General features: G+C 47.2%; 1 protein-coding gene across 2 annotated transcripts in view; it reads right to left on the bottom strand.

Annotated features, from left to right (window-relative positions):
• The window catches only part of LOC147700450 (pregnancy-specific beta-1-glycoprotein 7-like), a 225,266-nt gene that overhangs the window by 156,405 nt on the left and 41,332 nt on the right, over positions 1 to 27,529 (bottom strand). For both annotated transcript variants that reach the window (XM_086935863.1, XM_086935864.1), the window contains exon 3: positions 23,143 to 23,382. In XM_086935863.1, coding sequence (XP_086791989.1) covers positions 23,143 to 23,382 — 240 coding nt within the window. The remainder of the gene's footprint in view (positions 1 to 23,142; positions 23,383 to 27,529) is intronic.

Genomic DNA, 27,529 nt, shown 5'->3' with positions numbered 1-27,529 from the left:
AGCTGAAAACTAAAGTGTTGTTGCAACAAGCGTATCCGCCGCGTTCTAATCAGAATGCGCCCCAACAGAATAGATCGCAGTCGCAATCGAATCGGTCACAGCCGCGTAATGATTCCTCCTCCCAAAGATCATCGTTGGGGTACAATCAATGTGCTTATTGTAGACAGGAGGGACACATTAAATTCAACTGCCCCGTTTTAAACGAACGTAATAGTGGTAATTCGTCTAGAGGAGGCCGTGGTGGTTCGCAGCAGGCATCACGTGGTAGAGGTCGTGGTGCTCAGAACGATCGCTCAGACAACTCATCTAATTCTAATAACTGTTTTGATCAACGTGGATCGTCGCAAGGGCGATCTGCGCAGTACAATGTAGACGATTATTACGTCGATCAGGGAACTGACGACAGTAATTACTAGGACAGCCAAAGACAAGGAGAGGGAGTGGTATCAGTTCCGGTTGATCAGAGAGGGCCTTTCGTCGCAGTTGCTACATCGGGCGTCGTTGAGCCTTTTCTGTTGGACACTGGTGCAGCGAAAAGTTCTATCATGCATTCGAAACTCCCTGGCGCACCTTTGTCTGGCTTAACAAATGTATCCGTTGGATTCTCTGGCGCCCCCGTTAGCAATCCAGTTTCGCGCCCTTTGCCCCTTACAATAGGGCCACGTGAGCTCCAAGCTCCGTTGATTTTGACCACTGGTTGTGGTGAAAATCTTTTGGGTCTGGACTTGCTTAAACGTTTGTATGCAACTTTGTATTGTTCTCCTGCGGGTGTAAAGCTTACGTTAGGAGAGAGGGTTGTCTCTCCTATGTATTTGTCTCTCGATAAGCTTCCACCGGAATTGAGTTCTCTTCCTGCGTCTTTGTGGGCGACGGGTCCAAATGACGTGGGCCTACTTGATATCTCCCCCTATGTTGTTCAGTTGAAAGCTAATGTGCGATTGCCGCGTATTCCCCAGTATCGTATCTCTCTTGATGGTGAACGAGCTTTGTTAGCGATCATTTACGATCTGATCAAGAAAGACGTTATTGAAGAGACTCGGGGAAACGTGTGCAACAGCCCTGTACTGCCCATTCTAAAACGCACAGATCCTACAAAACCGCCTGTTTATCGTTTTGTCATCGATTTACGGGAGGTGAATAAAATTGTGGTTCCTCAATTCCCTGTTGTGCCTGACATCACGGCGCTACTGACTCTGATTCCAGCTACTTCATCATGGTTTTCGGTGATTGATTTGAAAAATGCGTTTTTCAGCATCCCGATTGCCGAAGAGAGCAGAGACCTTTTCGGTTTCTCTCTCGGTGGACGTAGATTCCGGTTCAAACGCACTCCTCAGGGCTACTGTGAAAGTCCATCAATTTACAGTCAAGCCTTGAAGGGTCAACTGGATGCGTTTCGGTTGCCGGTTGGTGCGGCCTTAATCCAATACGTCGACGACTTATTGGTGGCTGCTGATACTCAGGGCATTTGTAAAATCGCTACGGTGTCATTGCTGCAACATCTCTGTGAGTTAAATCATAAGGTGTCCCCTTCTAAACTCCAATATTGTTGTCAAGAAGTAACCTATCTAGGTCACTTATTGTCAAAGGAGGGAAGGAGGTTGACCCCAGAGAGAATTGCAGCGATTGCGCGAATGGCTGTGCCAAAAACCCAAAGAGATGTGCGTGCCTTTCTAGGTATCACGTCGTACTGCAGGCAGTGGATCCCTAATTTTTCACTGCTAGCGAAACCATTGGTGGCTCTTACGTGCAAGGATGTTCCAACTCCTTTACCATGGACGGAAGAATGTCAGAAAAGTTTTTCTGAGTTACGTGATTCATTGTGTTCGGCTCCTGTGTTGGGTACTCCTGACTACAGTAAACCGTTTACATTATATGTTCACGAGAGGGAAGGTTGTGCTTTGAGTGTCTTAACGCAACCTTTTGGTGGTAAACAGCGTCCATGTGCATATTTTTCCTCGACCTTGGACCCAGTAGCTAGAGCATTGCCGAGTTGTTTGAGAGCAACTGCGGCAGCTGCGGTCTCCATCCGACAATCAGCAGGATTGGTCATGGATAATATGCTTACGGTGATGGTTCCACATGCAGTCGATACTCTTTTGAATCGTACGAAAACTCAGCACTTGACGAGTGCGAGGTTGTCTGGGTACGAGTTGACGTTATTGGCAAGTCATATTCAGATAAAACGTTGTAATGTCCTAAACCCGGCAACTTTGTTACCAATTAGTGCAGAGTCAGATGAGGTAGCAGAGCATGACTGCTACTTGAGGACTGAGGAAGAAACGAAAGGTCGAGTGGACCTTAAAAACACCCCACTGGAAGAACCGGATGGCACCTTGTATGTGGATGGGTCATGTTTTAAGTTGCCGAATGGCGATGTGACTACCGCTTATGCTGTTGTAACGTTGAATACTGTTGTTGAGACTGCAAGATTGAATCAGAATTCTGCCCAAGCTGCGGAATTGATTGCTCTCACTAGAGCATGTGTGTTAGCAAAAGGGAAACGTGTGAATGTGTTCACCGACAGCCAATACGCTTTTGGCGTCGCGCACAGTTTTGGACGATTGTGGCGAGAGAGAGGTTTCTTGACATCGCATGGTACGAAGATTCAGCATGGCCAGCTTGTGAATGATCTTTTGGATGCACTGACATTGCCTACGCAAGTAGCGATTGTTAAATGTAGTGCACATCGTAAGGTGACGGATGATGTTGGTCGTGGTAACGCGTTTGCGGATGAGATTGCTAAGGAGACTGCCCGGAACCTTAGCACTCGAATGTATGTGACGAGTTCGGTTAGGTGGCCTACAGAGTCGAGTATGTGTGAAGACACTATTGAAAGCGTGAAGGAAATTCAGAATGAGGCCACCGAGACTGAAAAGGCGAAGTGGAAAGAAAGTACGGGAAAGTTGGATGCGAGTGGTTGTTGGATTGATTTGTCGGATCAGAAAAGATGGTTGCTGCCCGATGCGTATGTGCTGGCCGTTGTGACAATGGCACATGGGTTAGCACATATCAGCGTGAAAGGCATTTGTAAATTGTTGTCGCCTGTGTGGAAGAATGATGGAATTACGAAATGTGCTGAACGTTTGGTGAAGAATTGTATGGTGTGTATGATGTACAATCCTGGCAAAGGAACCCCAACTCCTCCTGGCAGTTTTGCTCCCCCTTCGTATCCCTTTGAGGTGATTCAATTGGACTTCATCCATATGGAGCGATGCAATAACCTGAAATACGTTTTAGTTGTGGTTTGCGCATTCTCCCGATGGATCGAGGCCTATCCTCTCAAAGACAATACTGCTTTGTCTACTGCGAAAATCCTACTGAAGGAATATTTTCCTCGGTATGGAATGCCTAGAGTCGTGTGGTCAGATAACGGAAGTGAGTTTGTTGGAAGTGTGATGAAGAGTGTGTGTAAGGGCCTTGGAATTAATCAGAAATTCCACAGCGCCAATCATCCCCAGTCAGCTGGATTAGTTGAGGGGTACAACGGCACCCTTAAACTAAAGCTAGCAAAGATTCAGGCTACGACTGGTCTTTCGTGGCCTGACGCTTTGCCCTTAGCATTACTGTCAACTAGGGCGACTGTACACTCCCGAATAGGGCTTAGTCCCTATGAGATAGTGTTCGGCCGTCCTGCGAATGTGTGGGGGGTTCCTAGGCCAGGAATGTTTTCTGATCTTGAGTATCCAATGTTGATTGACTATTTACATGACTTGACTGCTAAACTGAGGTTAATTCACCAACAGGTTTACGACGCATTGCCGACGCAGACGGAGGGTCCAGGCCACCAGCTCCAGCCCGGAGACTGGGTGGTGACAAGAAACTTTTCACGTAAAAACAATCTGGACCCGAGGTTCACCGGACCTTACCAGGTGCTCCTGGCCACGAGGACTGCCGTTCGTCTTGAGGGGCGTAAAAATTGGGTGCACGCCACCCACACTAAACGAGTCCCCATCCCTTTGCCGGCAGACCCGTGGGTAAGGAGAGGCATTGCGTCAACAGAAACAGAAACATTGCCGGCGTTTGTACCTTTCAGCGACGCACAGCCTGTTGGAGAATCCTCAGCGCAGCAGAAAGGCACTGTTGAACAATTGTCATCAAAAGACTCAAGACCAGAACAATCAACTGATCAGCAGGACGCTGTCTCTTCAACGGATCCTTTGTTCGACGAGCAGACACGTCCTGGGAAACACCGATATTCTTTGCGATCTCGCACTAAGGACAAATAAAATATTTTGCTTTGCTGAAATTGACAACTGCATTATCCCCGTTTTCCGTGATCAGTTTTGAACATTCGTATCACTGTGATTTTTGTACATATATATTGAGCTTCTTTCCTTGTATCTTTTTGCTTCCACAGCTGAGAAACTTTGTGCTAGTATATACATATTGTGTATTGAAGGCCGTAGGGCCGCGCGCGTACTTCCTTCTGGATAGTAGGTCTTGACGCTAGGTTAAAGGCCGTCGGTTCCTGGGAACTCCTAGGGATTGACTATTGCTACACAGAACGAAGTGCGTCAAGAAACGTTGCGGACGGTCGTAGGGAATGGCATTCTCGAAGCTGAATGATTTGGAGGGAGCTAAGGCGCACAGACTCAAGCTGCAGCAACTCAGTCGTACCAAATGTTTCATATTTCAACTGTTTGTGTTATTTTTGACTGCTTCTGCACTGTTGGCGGGTGGGGTGTATTACACTATGTCTTACTTCTTACCTGCTACACCTACTCCTACTCCTGACCCTAAACTTGTCACTACTGTTTCCCCTCATTCCTTTCACATGTTACCGGAACACGAGCAGGCTAGACGTGTAGAATTCCGCAACAATTCCTTTATTCAGCTCCTTCATCAGCATCAGTTGGTGGTTAACACCACTAATTGTTGGGTGTGTGGGTTGATGCCACATACTACGGATAAGGGAATTCCATATCTGGTGTTACCGTATAGTTCCCAAGGGTCAGCTCGAGCATTTCAAACAATGTTTCGAAGCGCACTGGGTTTCCACCCCATTCGAGAACCACGTTCCCCCTACTCTGGTCCTACCTCGTATCAGAAGCCTTTGTCGATAGCAATAGAGGATTTGGATAGCGATATCTATGATCCCTCGCTTATTCCCGAAGAAGAGGTACAAGCCTATAGAGTCCTAAGTAGAGGTGAATATAGTGTGTTCAGCAGCGAAAAACAGCTTAAAAGCTCGCCTCCAATATGGGTCGTACCCCACACTGGTAATTTTTGTCTCATGGGTCGTGGCCGAAGATCGAAAGCCCGACTTGGAGAGAGTGCTTGCACCGAAAATTACATGCTGCCGATGGTCTCGTCCCCTGTGTTTCTGGCTGCCAAGGGTACATACTTTATCTGCTATGATCGTGCATATGCATGGCTGCCCGCTGACTTCATGGGCTCATGCTTCATTGCAAATCTGTTGCCTCCGACGTTCACTGTAGATGCCGATTATCATAAGACTAGAGTTGTACGAGGCGTAATTAGCGAAGAAGATACTGCCGGTCAAGAGGCAGGAGACTTTTTCAAGGGTTTCCTCCCGTTTTGGGGACCTATGGTTAATAGTAGGAACCTGAGACAGTTGACTCGAGTGGTGGAATCGACAGCTAATATTACTGCCAGTGCCCTTGGTAATATCACCACAGAACTTCAGGCGGATAGACTTATGACGCTACAAAACCGTATGGTTTTAGATGTCATCTTAGCAGATCGCGGTGGGGTATGTAAGGTGATCCATTCGAGCTGCTAAATTTTTATTCCAGATAATGCTCCAACTGTCTATCAAGCCATCTCGAGGTTGCATAAAATCTCCGAATCCATACACGTGGATGTAGGGGATTGGACGCTGCTAGGATGGTTTTGGGGCCTGATGTCGACTTGGGGTTGGAAAATTCTGATGATCATTGGAGTTGTTGTAGTGTTCCTGTTCACGTGTTGCCTTTGTGTGCAGTGTGGTCCTGCCTTATGTGGCCTCTGTGCTACAACGTGTATGAGACAGCCGCCTGTTACCAATGGGACTCGGTTGGACAGAGCTATGCTACAGCAACATCTCGATGGTCTGATGAATATCGAGTATGATTCCGACTAGTGCTTGCCTACATGAGGGCAAAAGGAGCGTCTGAGGTTCCGTGACAATTGTAAGTGGTGCATTCGACTCGCACGAATATAGTCGAGTCTGGTATATATGAACCGCAAATGACGAGTTTGGTGGGTGTGCGCAGTTTCGCTGTGCTAACCTAAACCGTTCGTCTGTTACGTGGGTATTTCTATCTGTACCCACGGGTTCCATCTTAGATACGGCATCCATTTTGTCTCTTGCCCTCAAGTAGCCAGCGAACGGACGTTGTCCGCTTCGCGACCCTGGGACTCCCAAGATATTTGCGGAAGACACATGTTCTTTGTAAGTGTCTTTATGACGAGGGGGATGCTACTGTAAGGCAGATGGCGCCGCTCGAGGCTCATCTTGCCGCACGGACTTATTGTCTCAGCCGTGCATCTCATTAGGCACGTCCCTTTGATGCCTGTATCTCGTGTTTCCCGATACCTCCCCTTTTACACCCTTTCCGATCTCCCCACTGTCTCCGTCTTCCTCTGCACCTGTCCTTGTTCCTATTTCGATCTGTTTTACTGCTGATTGGAATTTGCTAATGGTGGGAAGATGGGTTTTTACAGTTGGGAACCGCCAAATGTTTCCCCACTTATGTTCCGGACCTCATGTGTTTCAAAGTGACCAAAGCGACCCCTCTGGGGGATAATGGTGGGAACCGGGTTGTAAACTTTTGTGTATCATGTTGTCTTATGGGTAAAAACTGTATAAAAGGAGCGATCCACAGAACCAATTTGAAGCAGTCTCCCCAAGTTGCACGTGGTGTACTTGTCGTGACTTCTGTGTTCCCTGCAGCAAATAAATCTTGAATCTTTGACGCCGAAGGAAGTGTCCCGTGTCTCTGTGATTCGTACGCCGGAGCAGGTTACCCACGAAGGTTTCAGGTGTTGTGCCCTGGCACCGCTGGGTCTTAAAGAACCCAGTCCTTCAAGGGTCTCAAGGCACTGAGGGGGGGTCCGCGGATCTCTTTAGCTAGAGAGCCAGGTCTTGAGGGTCTTCCTGAAGGTGCTCAGGGAGGGGTCGCGTTTGACGTCTGCTGGTAGCTCATTCCAGGTCTTGGCTACGATGTAGGAGAAGGATCTTCTGCCTGCTTTGGCACTGTGGATGCGAGAGGGTTTCGGCCAGTGCGAGGTTGGAAGATCGGAGGTTTCTTTTGGGTACGTGGAAGTTGATTCTGTCGTTGAGGTATTTGGGTCTGTTGTTGTGTAGGCATTTGTAGGCGTGAGTGAGGATTTTGAAAGTGACCTTTTTCTGCACAGGGAACCAGTGGAGACTTCGTAGGTGTTGACTGATGTGTTCGTATCGGGGATGCCGAGGACGAGTCTGGCGGCGGTGTTCTGTATTTTCTGGTGTTTGCGGAGTAGGGACTGGTTGATCCCGACATAGAGTGCGTTTCCATAGTCCAGTTTGCTGGTGATGAGTGCGTGGGTGACTGTCTTCCTTGACTCAGGTGGGATCTACTTGAAGGTCTTGTGGAGGATGCAGAGGGTGTTGAAGCAGCTGGAGGTGACGGCGTTGACCTGTCGGTTCATGGTGAGTGATGAGTCTAGTACAATGCCGAGGTTCTTGGCATGGTCTGAGGGGTAGGTGTGCTTCCGAGGGCGGTCGGCCACCAGGTGCTGTCCAATGCAGAATGGGTGGTACCGAGGACGAGGACTTCTGTCTTCTAGGCGTTGAGCTTCAGGCAGCTGTTGGGCATCCAGCCTGCGACGTCTTGAATTTCTTTCTGGAAGTTGAGTTTGGCAGTGGTGGGGTCTTTGGTGAGGGATAGGATTAGCTGGGTGTCGTCAGCGTAGGATAAGATGGTGAGGCTGTGTTGTCAGATGATTGCTGCGAGGGGGGGTCATGTAGATGTTGAAGAGGGTGGGCTCAAGGATGAACCCTGTGGACTCCACAGGTGATTTTCGTGGGGTCGGAGAGGAAGGGTGCGGGTCTGATCCTTTGGCTTCTTCCAGTGAGGAATGATTGGATCCAGTCCAGGGCTGTTCCTTGTATGCCTGTGTCGTGTAGTCTGATGACTAGTGTGCGGTGGGAGACGGTGTCGAAGGCCGCTGATAGGTCGAGTTTTCTCTTCAATGAATCATGTAAGTTTCCTGTTGACTGTTTTCTCTGCAACTTTGGCTACGAAGGGTAGGAGCGAGATGGGCCGATAGTTCTTGAGGTTGGTGGGGTCAGCTGTGGGCTTCTTGAGCAGAGGTCTGACTTCTGCGCGCTTCCAGTCATCTGGTAAGGTGCCTGTTTGAAGATGGTGTTGATGGTGCTTTGTAGTTCGGGTGCGATGGCAGCACGACTCTGTGGTAGATGTGAGGGGGGCAGGGATCCAGTGGAGGTCCACAAGTGGATACGTTTCATGGTCGAGGCGGTGTCTTCGGCCGTGTTTGGTGTCCAGTTGGAGATGGTGGTCTGGCTGGTGTTTCTAGGGTGTGGGGGGCTGTTTGTGGCACCTGGTGGATGGTCGATGAAGTTGTCGTAGAGGTTTTTGATCTTGAAGTGGAAATAGGTTCCAAGAATGTCGCAGAGGTCTTGGGATGGGGTGATGTCTGTGGCTTCACTGTGTGGGTTGGTGAATTCTTGAATGACACTGAAAAGTTCCTTGAAGTTGGTGGAGTTGGTCAGGATTATTTTGTGGATGAAGTTCCTCTTGGTGGTTCTGATCTGGTTGTGGTAGTCCGTCATGGCGTCCTTGTAGGTGGTATGGTTTTCGGTTGTCCTGGAGTTTCTCCACTTCTTCTCCAAGCGTCTGGCTTCTTGGAGAGCGATGGTGAACCAGGCATCTTTCCTGGGGCATTGTCTGTCTGGGTTGCGCAGCGAGACAAGCTCGTCTGCGCAGTCGGAGATCCAGGTGTGGAGGTCTCTGGCTGCGTTGTTTGCTTCAGGAGCCCAGGTGTGGTTGTCCTGGGTGACAATGGAGTTAAGTTGCTCCTCGGTAACCTTGCTCCAGTTCCTTCGTTGGGGGTGTGTGGCTGGTTTGGGTGCCTTGGGTTTGGTGATGTCAAAGTGTACGCAGTGGTGGTCGTTACATGGCCGTTGCGTTGTTTAGCTCAATTAGACGCAGTTTCCTGCCGCGAAGATGGGGTCAAGGATGTGTCCTGCTCTGTGAGTCGGTCTGTTGACAAGTTGTTTAAGTCTGATGCTGGTGAGGTTGTCACGAAGGAAAGTGGAGTTGGGGTCGGTGGGGATGTCGAGATGGAAGTTCAGGTCTCCAATGAGTATGTAGTTTGTTGAGGCGATGGTGTGGGGTGCCATGAAGTCAGTAATGGTGGCAGCGAAGGGGGCCCGGGGATGAGGGTTCCTGGGAGTGTGGCTTTGGGGTTGTCTGGATCTGGAAGTGCAGGTGTTCGGCGGAGGGGAAGGTTTCGCTGGAGGTGGTGAGGCTGAGGGTGGTCTTGTGGGCGATCGCAAAGCCTACTCCTCGGTGGTTGGGGTGGTCTTTCCTCTGGATCTTGTATCTGTCTGGGATGGTGGTGCTGATGTCAGGGTCGGCACATGCGTTGGTCCAGGTCTCTGTGAAGAAGGCGATGTCGGGTGAGAGAGAGTCGAGTAGGTTCCAGATTTCCATGACGTGTTTGTGTACGGAGCATACATTGAGGAGGATGCATTTTAGGATGTCACCGGTGCTGTTGTCGGCTGTGCTGGAGGCCAGGGTGGCTAGGGTGGCGATGAGGGTCTGGCGGCAGTGGAGGCAGGTGAACTGGCCACGGGTTGTGTTTGTCGAAGCCTGTTGGCATTATCTCAGTCTCCCAGGGTTGAGTGCGAGGAGGGTGGTGGTGTCGTAGTGATGTATAGTAGGAGATCCAGGGTTCCTGGCACTGGCTGCAGTCAGGTTGAGGATGGGCACAGACAGGCTTGCCTTAGGCGCACCAGAAGTTTTGATAAAATTAGATGCCATCCTTGTTGGCTAAGGAGCTTCAAGAGGTACGAAGATGGAAAGTGAGAAGTGTTCAGACCAAGAAATAAAAGGCACACGTTATGTTATGTTATGTTATGTTATGTTATGTTATTATCATTTATTTTGCGCACAGATGCTCCAGCTAAGGAGCATCCTGGGGCAAGGAAAAGGTGAACATAACACAACGCAAAAGGAAACAGAAAAGTGTGGAAGTCAGTATAAGAGAAATTAAAACAAGTGAGTTTTCACGGCCCTATAGAATGCTAATAGATCCTCTAACAGGCGGATTTCCAAAGGGAGGGAGTTCCAGAGAGCCACAGCTCTCACACGAAAAGAACGACCGCCCATCCGGCTAAGCCTGAACCGCGGGACAACCGCAAGGGATTGCCCAAGAGATCTGAGAGAGCGAGTCGGGACATAGACGGTTAAGAGATTATTGAGGATCTCAGGTGCCGATCCTTTTAAAATTTTAAAGGCAAGGCTAAGAGCCTTAAAGTGGATTCGACTTTTGATTGGTAACCAATGTAGGGACCGCAGAGTATTGGAAATGGGACAGGACCTCGGCAGACCCACCACTGCTCTCGCAGCCGCGTTCTGTACGCGCTGCAGGCGAACGATCTCAGATTGTTTAACTCCCAGCAGGAGCGAGCTGGCATAGTCCAGCCGGGAGATAATCGTCGCTTGGATAACCAACTGTCTCGTCGGAGCATCAAAAAATTTGAGCATTGGCCTTAGCCCACGCAGGACACCGAAACAGCATGCCGCCACTCTCTTAGTGTGGGTAGTGAAGCTAAGGGTGTGGTCTAGCCACACTCCCAGGTTTCTAAGTTCCATCACTGGTGTTGGGGCCGGCCCTAACTCCAGAGGCCACCAGATGTCCCCCCAGCTATCCGCTCCCCTCCCAACGATCATCACCTCAGTTTTTTTCGCGTTCAGCTGGAGGCAGTTGTTATTCATCCAGCTGGCCACCTCTCTCAGCCCATCTCGGAACCTGGGGGCATCCTGTTCGGCATCCCCGCTGATCGTGACCGCTAGCTGCGTGTCGTCGGCGTACGAGACCATGGTTAGGCCCCACTGCCTGGCGACATCAGCCAGCGGCCGCACGTACAGATTGAAAAGCGTGGGACTCAGCGGAGCCCTGAGGGACCCCCAGGTCCAGCTGATGGAATTTGGACTGAAAAGGAGGGGTGGCAACGCAGAAGGAGCGATCGTTAAGGAAGGAACGGAACCACTGCAGAGCAGAGCCACAGATGCCAATGTCCTCCAGGCGGTGCAGAAGGATGCGATGGGACACCATGTCAAAGGCAGCGCTAAGGTCTAATAAAATAAGCGCTGCCGTTTGACCTGCATCCAACACACTCCGCAGATGTTCTACCATTGCCAGAAGGGCGGTCTCCGTGCTGTGACCAGCATGGAACCCATTCTGCGTAGGGTCGAGGACATTGGCCCGGGTCATATGCTCGGACAGAGCCAGGTTGACATGAGCCTCCATGACTTTGGCCAGCCAGGGAAGCAATGAAATCGGGCGGTAGTTTTCCGGTTTTAAAGGATCCAATGATGGTTTTTTCAGGATCGGGGAAACCACCGCCTGCTTCCACTTGGCAGGAACCGTACCTGTAGTCAAGGAAAGGTTAATCAGCGAACACACTACAGTGCGCCCCTGAAAAGAAGGATCTCTAAAGAGGGCAGGTCTGAGCGGATCCGCAGGAGAACCGGACTTGACTCGTTGTGCCAACTTGACAAACCCATCCCAGGAAAGAGTAGGGAGAGAGTGTAATGCCGGGCAGCTGCGTGGGCCATTCAGAGGAATGAGTGGCAGCGTCGTACTAGGGAACGACTGATAAATGGTCTTAACTTTCTCCAAGAAGAAAGCGGCCAAGGTCTCACAATGGGAGGTAGAACCCTCCAATTGCGGAACCGCTCTCTTAGCCATCAGATTTTTAAGGGCTTTGAAGATGGTCTTCGATGGGTTGTGGCTGTTATGAAATTCCGTCGCATAGAACGCCGCACGGGCTCTACAAATAGCTCGATGGTAGAGCTTAACAGAAGCCAAATACGCGTTTTTTTTTACGGCATCATACGACTTCCGCCACTCCCTTTCTGCCCGTCTACATAAACCCTTCAAGGCGCGGAGGGCACTGTCATACCAAGGACTCGGCTGCCTGGAGCTGGCTTTACTTGAGATGATAGGCACCAATATGTCGAGCGCCTTGGTAATCCAGCTGCAGAATTGGTCGTAGCCCAAGGTGACGTTAGCCAGAGGGCCTAGTGGCTCTTCAGCCATGATGTAATGTAGGTCCTCTAGCCTGAGCTTATTCCAGTGCCGCCGAGGGATCCACTTAGGAGATGGAATAATGGGAGTTTCGGGGAGAGGTAGCTAGACGGACACCAAAAAATGATCGGTCCAGCCCACTGGAGAAATAACCAAAACTTGGACATCCGGTAAGTTAGTAAAAAACGGGTCCAATATGTGACCAGCCACATGTGTAGATTGAGTGACAAGTTGGGTCAGCTGAAGGGCCTCCAGATCCGCCAGAAAACCACTGATGGCCGAGGTCTGTTGGTTGTCAAAATGAAGGTTGAGGTCACCTAAGATGCAAAAATTGGCGCAGTCACTAGCTAGCGTACTAACCGCCTCAGGGAAAGCTCCCCTGAATGCTACATCACTGCCTGGGGGGTGGTACACGACCATCCCAGACAGCGTGAACTGGGGACTGATAGTGATCTTAAACAGGGCGCTTTGGCACCCTGCAATATGCAGACCCGTCCAAGTGCACGCAAATGTAGATTTTATAGCTAGGGCAATACCTCCACCTCTGGACAGGCGATTCCACGTAAAAAGTGAATATCCTGGGGGGAAAGCCAAATTAATTATGGCTGCGTCTGTGTCCTGGAGCCAGGTCTCAGTGATGATAAACAGATCTGGCTCCTCATCGGTGATAAGGTCCATGATAGACAGATGATGTTTAACCAGAGATCTGGTATTAAGGTTCAATATCCGCAGACCATGAACACGACACTTGCTCAGCTGAGGCACACTTATGCCTTCCAGTGGAGCTGCAGAGTTGTCATAGTCCTGAAAACCCGCTGGCTGGTCGAGCGACCATCCTTTGCAGGCACATTGATAGGGACCACACAAGGGATGGTTAGGTGCAGAAGCGCACCGTGGGAGGGACTGCCCAATCGCCCGGAGCAATGCACTGGTGTAAACAATCATCCTACCTCCCAAAAGGTACCAAACGGGAGGGGCCCGCTGCGCCCAGCGCGTCCTTAGCGCGGACGGGCGCAGACGGGCAGGACTCTGGCAAGACTCCAGCAAGTGACGGCGTCCGGCTGAGCGATCCCGCTGCGCGGGAGGGAGCGACTTTAAATAGGCGGAGAAATGGAGGGAGGAGCGCAAGGACGCTCCAAGATGGCGCCCGCCGAAAAACCAGCGTCCCAAACCAAAATGGCGCCGATCGTCGATCCCCGGACCACCCACAGAACCCGGGCCCACCAAAACGGTGGTGTATTTTCCAGAATTATATGCAGGTATGAGGGGGGGAGAGAGCCCAACCAGTTCCACAATTAAAAAGTTAAAGAAACGAAAATAAAATAATCAATAACTCCAAAGCAGGTATAATTAAAACAGAGCGCTAACAAACCGCAGCGCGGTAATGCAGCACCTTTTCCAGGCTGCCCGCTGCCTAAAATCGCCTTAAAAAGGCGGAGAAATGGAGGGAGGAGGGCAAGGACGCTCCAAGATGGCGCCCGCCGAAAAACCAGTGTCCCAAACCAAAATGGCGCCGATCGTCGATCCCCGGACCACCCACAGAACCCGGGCCCACCAAAACGTGGTGTATTTTCCAGAATTATATGCAGGTATGAGGGGGGGGAGAGAGCCCAACCAGTTCCACAATTAAAAGTTAAAGAAACGAAAATAAAATAATCAATAACTCCAAAGCAGGTATAATTAAAACAGAGCGCTAACAAACCGCGGCGCAGTAATGCGGCACCTTTTCCACACACAGTGCTTGAACACTTTTCTGGACAGGTTCAGGTGGGAAAAAGAGACATTGTTCAGTGTTGTTGAGGAGAATGTTTCTGTGTCCAGAATATAAGTAGGTTAGAAAAAACTAGAATACAAGAACTTTGTTCTGATTATTTTTACTTTATACTTCCCCAGCACAATGCTGAGGTTTGTGCTTGGAAATTAAGGAAAATGACACTCTTGAATCCCTCATGGGACCCGCAGGTCTCAAGTCCACTGGAGTAAGCAGAGGGTCAGTCAGGAGAAACAAAAGCGTATGAGGTGGCACAGATGTTGAAAAGGTGCGAGGAATTTCTTTTTGACAAAGTCCACCCTCAAGCGACTATCCTTCGCCGGTACCGAAGGAGTGAAGAGGCACATGTACACCCCCTTATGTCTCCCCCCTCAAAGAGAGATCCCTTAGCTGCCACCTGTCCTTTTTCATTCATCTTCAGCTCTCAGAGCTGTTCCCAAAGGAGAGGACAGAGTTTTTTTACCATTGTAACTCAGTCAAAGCTCTTTTCACAGGGGACCTTTGAAAAGGGCTCAACAAAGCCCCTTCCTTCAGTATCTGAAATCCAAATGTATACTTCCCATGTGCTTACATTCCGCTCTGCCGAACATTAGCATGGGTGCTGAAACATCTACTGTTCTTTAACATGGAGGGAAAGTAAGCACCAAACTGTGTGACATGTCAGGTATGGGAACACATGGAGAGAAATATTGCCTTTCAGTGGGAAATGGTATAGTCCAAAGCTCTGTTTTTAATATAAAAGCAGGGCCTTCAGTGGTCATATCACTGAAAATACAAGATTTGCAAAAAATATTATTGTCTACGGGTGCTCGTGGAAGACAATTTCTATGGACTGGAATCTAGAGAATGCCAAATTGATTTTGGTATTTTACTGACCTCTGCTGGTCGCTTTCTATTAAGAAAGTTAAATAGAGGCAGTTGTCAGAAAAATAAAAAAAAGAAAGCCCCTCAGCAGAAAGCAATTCTGGTATCGTACTGACCTCTGCTGGTCTTATCCTATCAAGACAGTTAAATAGAGGCAATTGAACAGAAAAAAAAGTCCCTAAGCGGAAGCAGACAAGTCCTAGGGCGCTTTCCAGAGCCCACAAAGTACATACACATATAAGTGTATAATAAGTATATGCTAAAGTATATACAAGAGGTCTCAAATGCTCGACCTAAAAACTAGTGCTCCTTTTTGTTAGAGTTAAGACACTTCAGTTTCTCATGCATCTATCTCGATCTACAGATGCGCTTCGAACCTGATATTTTATTAATTGTGCATTCATTTTTGTTACACTCCACCTTTAAGCTAAAGGTATAAACCACACAGTAGAAACGATAGCTGTTTTTCCAGGATTCCCTCAGACTTCTTACCACTGTCTTCAGAACATAACCTCAACCTCCTTGCCTGATGTAGAGACCTATAATCGCCATTAATTGACCTTTATATCCATATTCTCAGAATCCTCACCATGACCGACAGATCCAGAGACTCCGTCACCTGTACCTACAAACCCACGACCTTAGACTACTCGGTTACAGACCCCTAACTGCAGACTCCTTAACTTGACACATAGACCCATACCCTGTGACTCTCATCCTGGACCTACAAACCCATAACCTCAGACTCTTAACCTGCACCTACAAACCCATAACCTCAGACTCTTAACCTGCACCTACAAACCCGTAGCCTCAGACTCTTAACCTGCACCTACAAACCCATAACCTCAGACTCTTAACCTGCACCTACAAACCCAAAACCTCAGCCTCTTAACCTGCACCTACAAACCCATAACACCAGACTCTTAACCTGAACCTACAAACCCATAACCTCAGACTCTTAACCTGCACCTACGAACCCATAACCTCAGACTCTTAACCTACACCTGCACCTACGAACCCATAACCTCACTCTTAAACTGCACCTACAAATCTGTAGCCTCAGACTCTTAACCTGCACCTACAAACCCATAACCTCAGTCTCTTAACCTGCACTCTACAAACCCATAACCTCAGACTCTTAACCTGCACCTACAAACCCATAACCTGAGACTCTTAACCTGCGCCTACAAACCTGTAGCCCCAGACTCTTAACCTGCACCTACAAACCCATAACCTCAGTCTCTTAACCTCCACCTACAAACTCATAACCTCACTCTTAACCTGCACCTACAAACTCATAACCTCACTCTTAACCTGCACCTACAAACCCATACTCTCAGACTCTTAACCTGCACCTACAAACCCATAACCTCAGTCTCTTAACCTCCACATAAAAACCCATACTCTCAGACTCTTAACCTACACACACAAACCATAATCTCAGTCTCTTAACCTACATATGCAAACCCATGAAGTTGAAGTTAAAAGTACTTGATAGAACGCACTGTGACCAAGCGGCTTCCTGGTGCTAGAGTTTTGACTGAGAAGCACAGAGGGCTGCCAAGATGAAGATCAGCAGGAGTACGCTTGGGAGAACAGGAAAGTCTTGAGCGCCTTGCGGAATTGTGAATAAACTGGAATGGATCTGATGGACAGCGGGAGACTGTTCCAAAAGTGAGGAGCTAGTACAGAGAATCTAGTGCCTCCAGTTCTGGTCCTGCGGAAATGAGGGACATTAAGAAGAACGTGATTGGAAGAGCGGAGGGTACAGCTGGGGGTGTAGGGGCTAATGAGGGAATTAATAAAAACCGGGGCAGTGCGGGCACGGGCCATGAAGACCAGGCATCCCATCTTAAAAAGGGATCTCTGGCAAATGGGGAGCCAGTGAAGGGATTTAAAAAAAGGAGTGATATGGTGAAACTTGGGAAGATGGTGAATGAGGCGGGCGGCCTGATTCTGGATAGCCTGTAGGCGGCGAAGTTCGTAGGCCGGGATGCCCACGTAGAGACGGGAAAGAATCATGGCCTAAATAATAAGTTTAAGAGCGTCAGAAGAAAAAAAACGGGAAACTTTTCGAATGATCCAGAGGGATAGGAAGCAGGAGGAGACAACTGAACTAATCTGAGCATGCATGGAGAGGTCCTGACTGACTTTAATGCCCAAGGTCCTTACTGAGGCCGCCGGTACTGGGGGGGGGGGGGGGGGCGAAGATGGAAGGCCAAAAGGCGGCAGACCAAGGGCTGATGGTAGCGCCTGTCAGGACCAGCTCCGTCTTGTCCGGATTTAGTTTAAGGTGGTTGTGGTTCATCCACTCGGAAATGAAGACAAGGGTAGAATGAAATTTCGGCAAGGAATCAGAAGAGGAGGAAAGATCAAATACAAGCTGGAGGTCATCCGCATATTATATACGGAGACCCCCATGTCTAGAAGGGAAAGAATAAGGGGGTGGATATAAAGATTAAAAAGAAGGGGGGACAGGGAAGAACCTTGGGGTATCCCACAAGGGACCAGGCGGGTAGAGGCAAAAAAAACGGAGAGATGGACCGCCTGAGTCCGCCCTTTGAGAAAAGAGGCAAGCCCAAAGTGGGCAGTGCCCCGAACGCCCGCTGCGCTGACACGGCCGAGAAGGATGGAATGATCGACCGTGTCAAACGCAGCGGACAAGTCAAGGAGCACCAAGGCTTGAGGTAAATTGGAATCAGCCTTGCTCTTTAGCTCGTCTAGGACAGACAGGACCACTGACTCAGTCGAGTGGACCGGGCGGAATCCCGCTTGGTGAGAGGCCAGAAGACGATTGTCCTCAATAAAAGTGGAGAGGCTGGTGGTAATGTGACTCTCCAAGATCTTCCCTAGATAGGGAAGGAGGGAAATGGGTCTGAAATTAGACGGAAGGGAAGGGTCTAAACCAGGCTCAACCTCAGTCTCTTAACCTACACATACAAACCCATAACCTGAGACTCTTAACCTGCACCTACAAACCCGTAGCCCCCAACTCTTAACCTGCACCTACAAACCCATAACCTCAGTCTCTTAACCTACACATACAAACCCATATCCTCAGTCACTTAACCTACACACGCAAACCATAATCTAAGTCTCTTAACCTGCACCTCCAAACCCATACTCTCAGATTCTTAACCTACACATACAAACCCATATCCTCAGTCACTTAACCTACACACGCAACCATAATCTCAGTCTCTTAACCTACCCATGCAAACCCATAACCTCAGTCTCTTAACCTACAAATGCAAACCCATAACCTCAGTCTCTTAACCTGCACCTACAAACCAATAACCTCAGACCCTTAACCTGCACATACAAACCCATAACCTCAGTCTCTTAACCTCCACCTACAAACTCATAACCTCAGTCTCTTAACCTACACATATAAAACCATAACCTCAGACTCTTAACCTACACATACAAACCCATAACCTCACTCTTAACCTGCACCTACAAACCCGTAGCCTCAGACTCTTAACCTGCACCTACAACCCCATAACCTCAGTCTCTTAACCTACACATAAAAACCCATACTCTCAGACTCTTAACCTACACATACAAACCCATAACCTCAGACTCTTAACCTACACATACAAACCCATAATCTCAGTCACTTAACCTACACACGCAAACCATAATCTCAGTCTCTTAACCTACATATGCAAACCCATAACCTCAGTCTCTTCACCTACACATACAAACCCATAACCTCAGACTCTTAACCTGCACGTACAAACCCATAGCCTGAGACTCTGAACCTGCGCCTACAAACCTGTAGCCCCAGACTCTTAACCTGCACCTACAAACCCAAAACCTCAGTCTCTTAACCTCCACCTACAAACTCATAACCTCACTCTTAACCTGCACCTACAAACCCGTGGCCTCAGACTCTCAACCTGCACCTACAAACCCATAACCTCAGTCTCTTAACCTGCACCTACAAACCCATAACCTCAGTCTCTTAACCTACACATGCAAACCCATAACCTCAGTCTCTTAACCTGCACTTACAAACCCATAACCTCAGTCTCTTAACCTACACATGCAAACCCATAACCTCAGTCTCTTAACCTGCACCTACAAACCCATAACCTCAGTCTCTTAACCTACACATACAAACCCATTACCTCAGACTCTTAACCTGCACCTACAAACCCATAACCTCAGTCTCTTAACCTACACATGCAAACCCATAACCTCAGTCTCTTAACCTACACATACAAACCCATAACCTCAGTCTCTTAACCTGCACCTACAAACCCATAACCTCAGTCTCTTAAACTACACATGCAAACCCATAACCTCAGTCTCTTAACCTACACATGCAAACCCATGACCTCAGTCTCTTAACCTGCACCTACAAACCAATAACCTCAGACCCTTAACCTGCAACTACAACCCCATAACCTCAGTCTCTTAACCTATACATACAAACCCATAACCTCAGACTCTTAACCTGCACATACAAACCCACAACCCCAGACTCTTACCTGTATCTACAAACCCATAACCTCAGACTCTTAACCTACACATGCAAAACCATTACCTCAGTCTCTTAACCTACACATGCAAACCCATAACCTCAGTCTCCTAACCTACACATGCAAACCCATAACCTCAGTCTCCTAACCTACACATGCAAGCCCATAACCTCAGACTCTTAACCTGCACCTGCAAACCCATAACCTCAGTCTCTTAACCTACACATGCAAACCCATAACCTCAGTCTCTTAACCTACACATACAAACCCATAACCTCAGTCTCTTAACCTACACATGCAAACCCATAACCTCAGTCTCTTAACCTGCACCTACAAACCAATAACCTCAGACCCTTAACCTGCAACTACAACCCCATAACCTCAGTCTCTTAACCTATACATACAAACCCATAACCTCAGACTCTTAACCTGCACATACAAACCCACAACCCCCAGACTCTTACCTGTATCTACAAACCCATAACCTCAGACTCTTAACCTACACATACAAAACCATTACCTCAGTCTCTTAACCTACACATGCAAACCCATAACCTCAGTCTCCTAACCTACACATGCAAACCCATAACCTCAGTCTCCTAACCTACACATGCAAACCCATAACCTCAGTCTCTTAACCTCTACCTACAAACTCATAACCTCAGTCTCTTAACCTACACATACAAAACCATAACCTCAGACTCTTAACCTACACATACAAACCCATAACCTCAGACTCTTAACCTACACATACAAACCCATAATCTCAGTCACTTAACCTACACACGCAAACCATAATCTCAGTCTCTTAACCTACATATGCAAACCCATAACCTCAGTCTCTTACCCTACACATACAAACCCATAACCTCAGACTCTTAACCTGCACATACAAACCCATAACCTGAGACTCTTAACCTGCGCCTACAAACCTGTAGCCCCAGACTCTTAACCTGCACCTACAAACCCATAACCTCAGTCTCTTAACCTCCACCTACAAACTCATAACCTCACTCTTAACCTGCACCTACAAACCCGTAGCCTCAGACCCTCAACCTGCACCTACAAACCCATACTCTCAGACTCTTAACCTACACCTACAAACTCATAACCTCAGTCTCTTAACCTGCACCTACAAACCCATAACCTCAGTCTCTTAACCTACACATGCAAACCCATAACCTCAGTCTCTTTACCTGCACCTACAAACCCATAACCTCAGTCTCTTAACCTACACATGCAAACCCATAACCTCAGTCTCTTAACCTGCACCTACAAACCCATAACCTCAGTCTCTTAACCTACACATGCAAACCCATAACCTCAGTCTCTTAACCTACACATACAAACCCATAACCTCAGACTCTTAACCTGCACCTACAAACCCATAACCTCAGTCTCTTAACCTACACATTCAAACCCATAACCTCAGTCTCTTCACCTACACATACAAACCCGTAACCTCAGTCTCTTAACCTACACATGCAAACCCATAACCTCAGTCTCTTAACCTACACATGCAAACCCATAACCTCAGTCTCTTAACCTGCACCTACAAACCAATAACCTCAGACCCTTAACCTGCAACTACAACCCCATAACCTCAGTCTCTTAACCTATACATACAAACCCATAACCTCAGACTCTTAACCTGCACATACAAACCCACAACCCCAGACTCTTACCTGTATCTACAAACCCATATCCTCAGACTCTTAACCTACACATGCAAAACCATTACCTCAGTCTCTTAACCTACACATGCAAACCCATAACCTCAGTCTCCTAACCTACACATGCAAACCCATAACCTCAGTCTCCTAACCTGCACATGCAAACCCATAACCTCAGTCTCTTAACCTACACAGGAAAACCCATAACCTCAGTCTCTTAGTCTACACATACATACCCATAACCTCAGACTCTTAACCTACACATACAAACTCATAACCTCAGACTCTTAACCTGCACCTACAAACCCATAACCTCAGACTCTTAACCTACACATACAAACCCATAACCTCAGACCCTTAACCTACACATACATACCCATAACCTCAGTCTCTTAACCTACACATACATACCCATAACCTCAGACTCTTAACCTACACATACAAACTCATAACCTCAGACTCTTAACCTGCACCTACAAACCCATAACCTCAGACTCTTAACCTGCACCTACACACCCATAACCTCAGACTCTTAACCTACACATACAAACCCATAACCTCAGACTCTTAACCTACACATACAAACCCATAACCTCAGACTCTTAACCTACACATACAAACTCATAACCTCAGACTCTTAACCTGCACCTACACACCCATAACCTCAGACTCTTAACCTACACATACAAACCCATAACCTCAGACTCTTAACCTACACATACATACCCATAACCTCAGTCTCTTAACCTACACATACATACCCATAACCTCAGTCTCTTAACCTACACATACAAACTCATAACCTCAGACTCTTAACCTGCACCTACAAACCCATAACCTCAGACTCTTAACCTACACATACAAACCCATAACCTCAGACTCTTAACCTACACATACAAACCCATAACCTCACACTCTTAACCTACACATGCAAAGCCATAACCTCAGACTCTTGACCTGCACATGGAAGTCCAGATTCCTTATATGGGCCTACAGACTCAAAACCATAGACTCTTATCCTGGACCTACAAATCCATAACCTCAAAATCCTTACATTAACCTACAAAGCCATAACCTGAGATCTCAATCTGGACTTAAAAACCCATAACCTCAGAATCCTTATGTGGACCTACAAACTCATAACCTCATAATCCTTATGTGGTCATATAAACCCTTAAACTGGGGTCTGAATCTGGGCATACAAACCCATACCGTTACATTCTTAATCCGGATCCACAAACCTAAAACCTCTGACTCTCAACCAGGCCCTACATTCCTTATACGTACCTCCAAACTCAAATCTTTAGACTCTTAACTTGGACCTTCAAACCTGTAAGCTCAGAATCCACTTACAAAGCCATAACCTCAGACACATAACCCAAATCTACAAATTAGCAACCACAGAGTCCTTACATAGACCTACAAACCCATGATTGCTTACTGTTAACCTGTATATACGAACCAAAATTCTCAAAATCCTTCTGTGGACCAGTACACCCATAACCTTTGAATCCTCATGTGGATTAAAAGACCCATAACTGTAGACTCTTAACCTGGACCTACAAACCTGTAACCTCAGAATCCTTACTTCGACCAACAAACTCAAAACCATAGACTCTTAACCTCGACCTATAAACCCATAACCCCTGAATCATTACATGGTCCTACAAACCCCAAACCTCACAATCCTCATGTGGACCTATAAACCCTTAGCCTCAGACTATTAACCTGGACCTACAAACCTCTAGCCTACAAATCCTTATGTGGACCTAAAAACCCATAACCTTAGATTCTTAACCTCGTCCTACAAATATCAAGGCTCAGATTTCCTATGTGGTCCTACAAACTCAAAATAATAGACTTCTAACCTGGACCATCAAAACCACAACCCATAATCTCAGAATCATTACATGGACCTACAAACCCATAGCCTCAGACTCTGCACCTGGAATTGTAAACATAGAACCTGGCATTCTTTACCTGAATGTAGGGATATCAGCCTATCAGTCACCTTATATGACCTCCAGACCCTTAACCCTCAGTCTTCTCTCCTGGTCGCAGAGATCCCAACTCTCGCGCTCCTCACCTGGGCAGGCGATATCGGTGGGGTCGCTCCGCTCCTCGCTGATCTCGTTCCTCGCGCTGCAGGTCACATGTCTCAGGACAGACTGGTAGCCCCTCATTGTTTCCTTCGTGGGGGTCCATGACGGGGTCTCGTCTAGGCTCCAGGAGTAGGTAGGATCGGTTCCGTTCTCCACACTGCAGGACAGTTGTACACTGGCATTAGGCCGACAGGTGTAATTCAGCTCAGGGATGGACACAGGTTCTGAGAATGAGAAAGGTTACAGGATGTGAGCTTATGAGATCTCTGTACAGGATGAGGGGTAGCTGCTGCCTGCTGAAATGGGGTGAGCGGTCCTCAAGTGGGTTCCCACAGAATAAAACCTGTGAGATGATTTATCTGCTGGTGGGAGTTCGCTTTCTCTCACCTTTTGCTTATCTCCTTTTCTATATCTCCTTATTTTCTTGCTCTAAATTGGTTTCTCTCGATGTTTTTTCTTCTCTTTCCACCCAGTACATGCAGAATAAACCAGAGACCACCACATCCGGTTCCACTCATACCCTGCCAGAATCCACAAGGAATTCGTGATTATTACAATTGTTGGCTGAAACCTACCGTGGCCTGCCTGGTCTTTAAGGCTGGGCATAGTGCTTCACTGCTGACAAACTATATCCCAAATTCCGCTAGTGGCTACGACTGCAGAGGGTGCCGACAACCTAGAGTTATCCCAGCTCTGGGAGGATCAGGATTTACGGCATCCTGAGCATGTCGACTACTGGAATGGCCAAGGCACTGAGAAGGATCTTATTGCTTTTTATTCCCTTCACATGCAAATATGTAGGAGTGAGGACCAGAAACTACAATGTTTGGCATCCTCTCTTTAATATCATGGCCAGGAGATGCCTATTACCTGCCTGTCCCCAACTTCAGAGCCATAGAAGACTAAGCGGCCGATTACGATGCCTTAGGAAACGGCATAGCAATCTCCTGTTTGGATTAATTTCCGACCGACCCATTTTAATGGATTCAGTCAGAAATGAATCCAAACAGGATTTCCGAATGGCTTACGACTGGCTCTGAGAGCCCGTCTGCCATTTGGAAAAGGGCCTGTAATTCCAAGGGTGGCTCTTTCCGTCCAAGGGATTACGAATGCAGATTCCCAAGGCCTTTCGGTGCTGGATTTTCTGACACAGAAATGCTTTTGGAAGTCAACTTTGGAGGCCCCTAGCAGGGTCCCCATGAGTGCAAGGCCTCCGGATGGTGGCCTAGAGGGCACTGTTGATCCCTGCACCGGGTGGCAGGCACCTTGATGTGCCTGTCATGGGGTGCAGGGATGAACTGCACCTCTGCTCTTAACAATGGGAGCATGCTTTCCGTTTGGACTGCATGCTTCTATTGTAAAGAATAGGAATGTGACTGAACAGTGTTCGGTTGCATCCTACTTGCTGGTTTTGGACCGCCGACAGGAGATCGGCCGGTCCCACATCCAGATCATTGTCGGATGGCCTCAGGTCCGTCCAACATCGAAATCGGCCCCTTAATCTTGCCTCAGTCCATGTTATTCAATTTTTATATCACCCTCTTGCTCATCTGTCTTTTGAGTTTTTATCCTACACCCACCTGGATGATAAACTACTCATTTGGTTGTCGTCCAAACTTCTCCGTCTCAGGCACAGCTTCAAACCTGCCTTCGAGCAGTCGCCAGCTGGATGAGTCTGAATGACCTCCAGCTACACGGCAGTAAGACTCGGGTACTTGCTGTTGACAAAGCTTACATGTGGTCTAAGCTTGTTGGCAATTGATATGGGCACCACCCAACACCATAAACTCCCTACCTCGAGACCATAGGTCCCGACCCCTACGCACATTTTCCAATGGGATCTACCCAAATTAGTATTAACGACTTTTCTCAATGATACAAGAAATATATTTTCACCTTTTTGAACATTTATTTTGACACCATAAATATTCACATGGTCTTTAAATCATAAACTTTCATTTCTATGTAGTGTAAAACATGCTATAATCTTTTCAAAGAACACAAAAATATGACAGTCTTCTTCTGTATTTCTTTTCAAGATGCTCTATGCATTTCGGGTCTCACAGGACCCTTCATCAGGAGACGTGCCATCTACAAAAATAATGCACAACAATGAGCTTTTTATCACAACTGGAGTGAACAGTATTGCATATGAAAAAACATTAGAATATAAAAAACATTAGAATGTAAACAACATGCACTCTGAATGTACTCAAAAAAGAATGTGTGTAACCCAAATAACCACACCGCCGTGATAACTTCAAAAAACCAAAGAACTTGCTTACTTGATACTTTCAAGAACACGCCCATGGTACCTGAAAAATTCACAATGACCCTACGTCAACTCAACCTCTTACTTCATAGATTGCTTATGACCATAAACAACGTTCCGAAGTCAACTTACCAAAAAACGGCTATGAATGTATCCAATCCTGATCCTAGTTTCAAAAATTACTGTGTTGCGTGGAACGCGACCATGTAACAGCCCCTGGAAACAACAATACAAGAACATGGTATCTAAGTTCAACCTTCTCTCAAGCGGTCTGAACAAACAACACCCTACTAACGATTCCTTATAGTTACGACCTTCCAAATCTTACCGGTGTAGCTGTGGAACTCAATGTAAAACTCCGCTTGAACCTCCTCCAATCCTTTCTACTCGGCGAAGAAACTCCGCTATCACCAAACGCTGTTGTCTACGATTTCCGCAGTAAACACTGACATAGGACCTCTCTATTTATATATCCTTCAACTTCGCAAACTCCGCTCTCACGAGACGCAGTGACCAGCAGGTAAAAATCATAGACACTAACAAGGGACTTCTGAAAGGATACTGTGACAGACAAAACCAACAACACAACACTGAAAAAGGACTCCCCCGTCCATAAATCGGCCGCCATTCTTACGGTAAACAAATACCTAGAAGTAATCTTTTCGTGAAAAACTAATCAAATAGCACCTCGGTATCAAACAACTGGAAAAACTCAAATATTTGTTCAAGAAAAAATAATGTGATAAATGTGTGAGCATACTCAGAATACTGAAAACATCATATGAATCATATATACAGGTTCTATACATGTGTACTTATCAGCAGTTGACCACAGACATAAGCTACATTTATAAAAAACAAGACAGATCTATCCGTTCATTTAAACCATTCGGTTCTTGGGTACCCAATTTCTTTATCCAGAATACTTCTCTCTGCAGGAGGGATCTGGTGCGATCCTCTCCCTCAGGGAGAACTACTTGTTCTAGCACTCCAAATCTCAGTTGGGCTATACTGTGTCTCTCATTTGTCCAATGAGATGCTAAGTTGCTTTTCATATTTTTGTTCCGTATAGTACTTTTGTGTTCTGAAACTCGCACTTTTAGTTTTCTCTCCGTCTTTCCTACATAAACTTTCCCGCAGGGACATTTGATGTAGTATATGAGGTTCATAGAGTTACAGTCTGAATTGTGGTGTAATTTTATCTCCTTTCCTGATAGTGGATGCAATATAGTATTTCCTGGGATAACATTACTACAGTGAACACCACCCAACACCAAGCACATCTGCACACAATCATGGATTTGTTATGGACAGTGCTCTCTTCCTCGAAGCCCCAGGCGCACGAAGTCATGTCCTGTTTTTTATGGCTGCGTAGGCTCTGTCAAATGTTCCCAATGCTATCTCTGAACCCCAGTAAAACTGTCCACAATGGCTACTTTCCGCTGATATTACTGGAACCCACTAGAAATGACTCTTCCCAGGTACAAGCTGACCAAACCCCAGCTCATACAGACAGTGGTTTCTTGCTCCTTCTAGGAAGAGCCACTGAGACAGCATCGCGAGACGCCTCATTTATTAAAATGTCTTTTTATATGCCTCAAGGCAAAATAGTGGCCTAGTCTCTCTAGTGCGGGGAAACCTCTTGAAGTTCTTGTTTGTGCCTTACAAACCTTGATGTTAAGCTATCTTTTATTTATTAGCCGTTTTAAAGTTTGTTGATGAGACACAATAGATGACGGTGAGCTGTACATAGAAAAACATTCATACAGAGAGTGAATACAAATAATACATTTTTATCAGAATAGGAGAGGCGTGCTAACACTTTCATGTGAAAGGGGTCAGTCTACCAGCTTGTCTGGAAGCATCATGCAGAATAAAAGTTTGATTTCATGGAGGCGTCTTCTGGGCTCTGCTGAGATTAGTTTTAAGGCTGGGCAGAGCTCACCGAATTCGGCATAGCGGAACTTTGCGAAGTGCAAAAAACCTCTGCCGCTTAGCTCTGCAAGTGGCAGAGTTTCTTTAGATAAATGCCGTTTGCGATGATTTTCAGTACCAGGTGCTTGTCCTCACTGTGCAATCATTGCAAATGGATCATGTAC

Source organism: Lissotriton vulgaris, chromosome 8, assembly GCF_964263255.1.
Source record: "Lissotriton vulgaris chromosome 8, aLisVul1.2, whole genome shotgun sequence".
Classification (NCBI taxonomy): Eukaryota; Metazoa; Chordata; class Amphibia; order Caudata; family Salamandridae; genus Lissotriton; species Lissotriton vulgaris.
This window is presented reverse-complemented; position numbering and strand designations above follow the sequence as displayed.